At 41.9% G+C, this 676-nt stretch overlaps 1 protein-coding gene across 1 annotated transcript in view; it reads right to left on the reverse strand.

Moving 5' to 3' along the window:
- LOC107578195 (symplekin-like) overlaps positions 1–676 on the reverse strand; it is a gene marked incomplete at both ends in the record, with an annotated part of 8,479 nt that overhangs the window by 6,188 nt on the left and 1,615 nt on the right. Inside the window, 2 exons of the mRNA XM_016264176.1 lie at positions 78–327; positions 421–547. Coding sequence (XP_016119662.1) covers positions 78–327; positions 421–547 — 377 coding nt within the window. The remainder of the gene's footprint in view (positions 1–77; positions 328–420; positions 548–676) is intronic.

The raw sequence follows: 676 nt of genomic DNA on the forward strand, positions 1-676 counted from the left end.
GGCCCTATTAAACATTAATGAAAAGAAGAAGAAAAAACAATTCAAAATTGTGTTTGAAAATGTGATTCTGCTCCTACCATATCGAATATACGTGTGGTCTTTTGGGATTTTGTCCAGGCTGATGTCTCCCTCCTGTTTCTTGGGCGTATCAGAGTCAGGTGTCCGTGGTGACAGAGTGATGATGAGGGACTCAGTGAATTTGATGGCGTGAGTGCGAACTCCGTCGTTATCGGAGTCTAGCAATGCCAGAACATCCTCTTTCATCTGGGTCACCATATCCCAGCATGGCTCCTGCATGTCCGAGACACTCTTAGTGCGCACCAGCCACTAACACAACAAATACAGAACATGTCAGACACTTAAAAATATCAGCCCAACCAAACAATGAATTCTGTATATTTAAGTGAAAACGAATGATACCTGTAAAGCCACTTTGTATAGCTGAGTGAGTGTCAGAATGGCCTTCTTCACCACATTCACACTCTCATCTCTCATCAGCATGTTCAGGTTGGCAATCAGCCTCAGCAGAAGCTCATTGTCTCTTTTACTAAATAAACAAGTGTCAACTCTTTAAGGACTAGTCATGAAGAGTATATGAAGTATTGGAAAGAATTTTGTATAAAGTGCAGTATGGGTCAATCTATTTCTCAAGTGGTCCAGTGGAGGTTACTTGACC

The sequence above is a fragment of the Sinocyclocheilus grahami genome, unplaced genomic scaffold (genome assembly GCF_001515645.1).
Source record: "Sinocyclocheilus grahami isolate Dianchi unplaced genomic scaffold, SAMN03320097.WGS_v1.1 scaffold9278.1, whole genome shotgun sequence".
Lineage (NCBI taxonomy): Eukaryota > Metazoa > Chordata > Actinopteri > Cypriniformes > Cyprinidae > Sinocyclocheilus > Sinocyclocheilus grahami.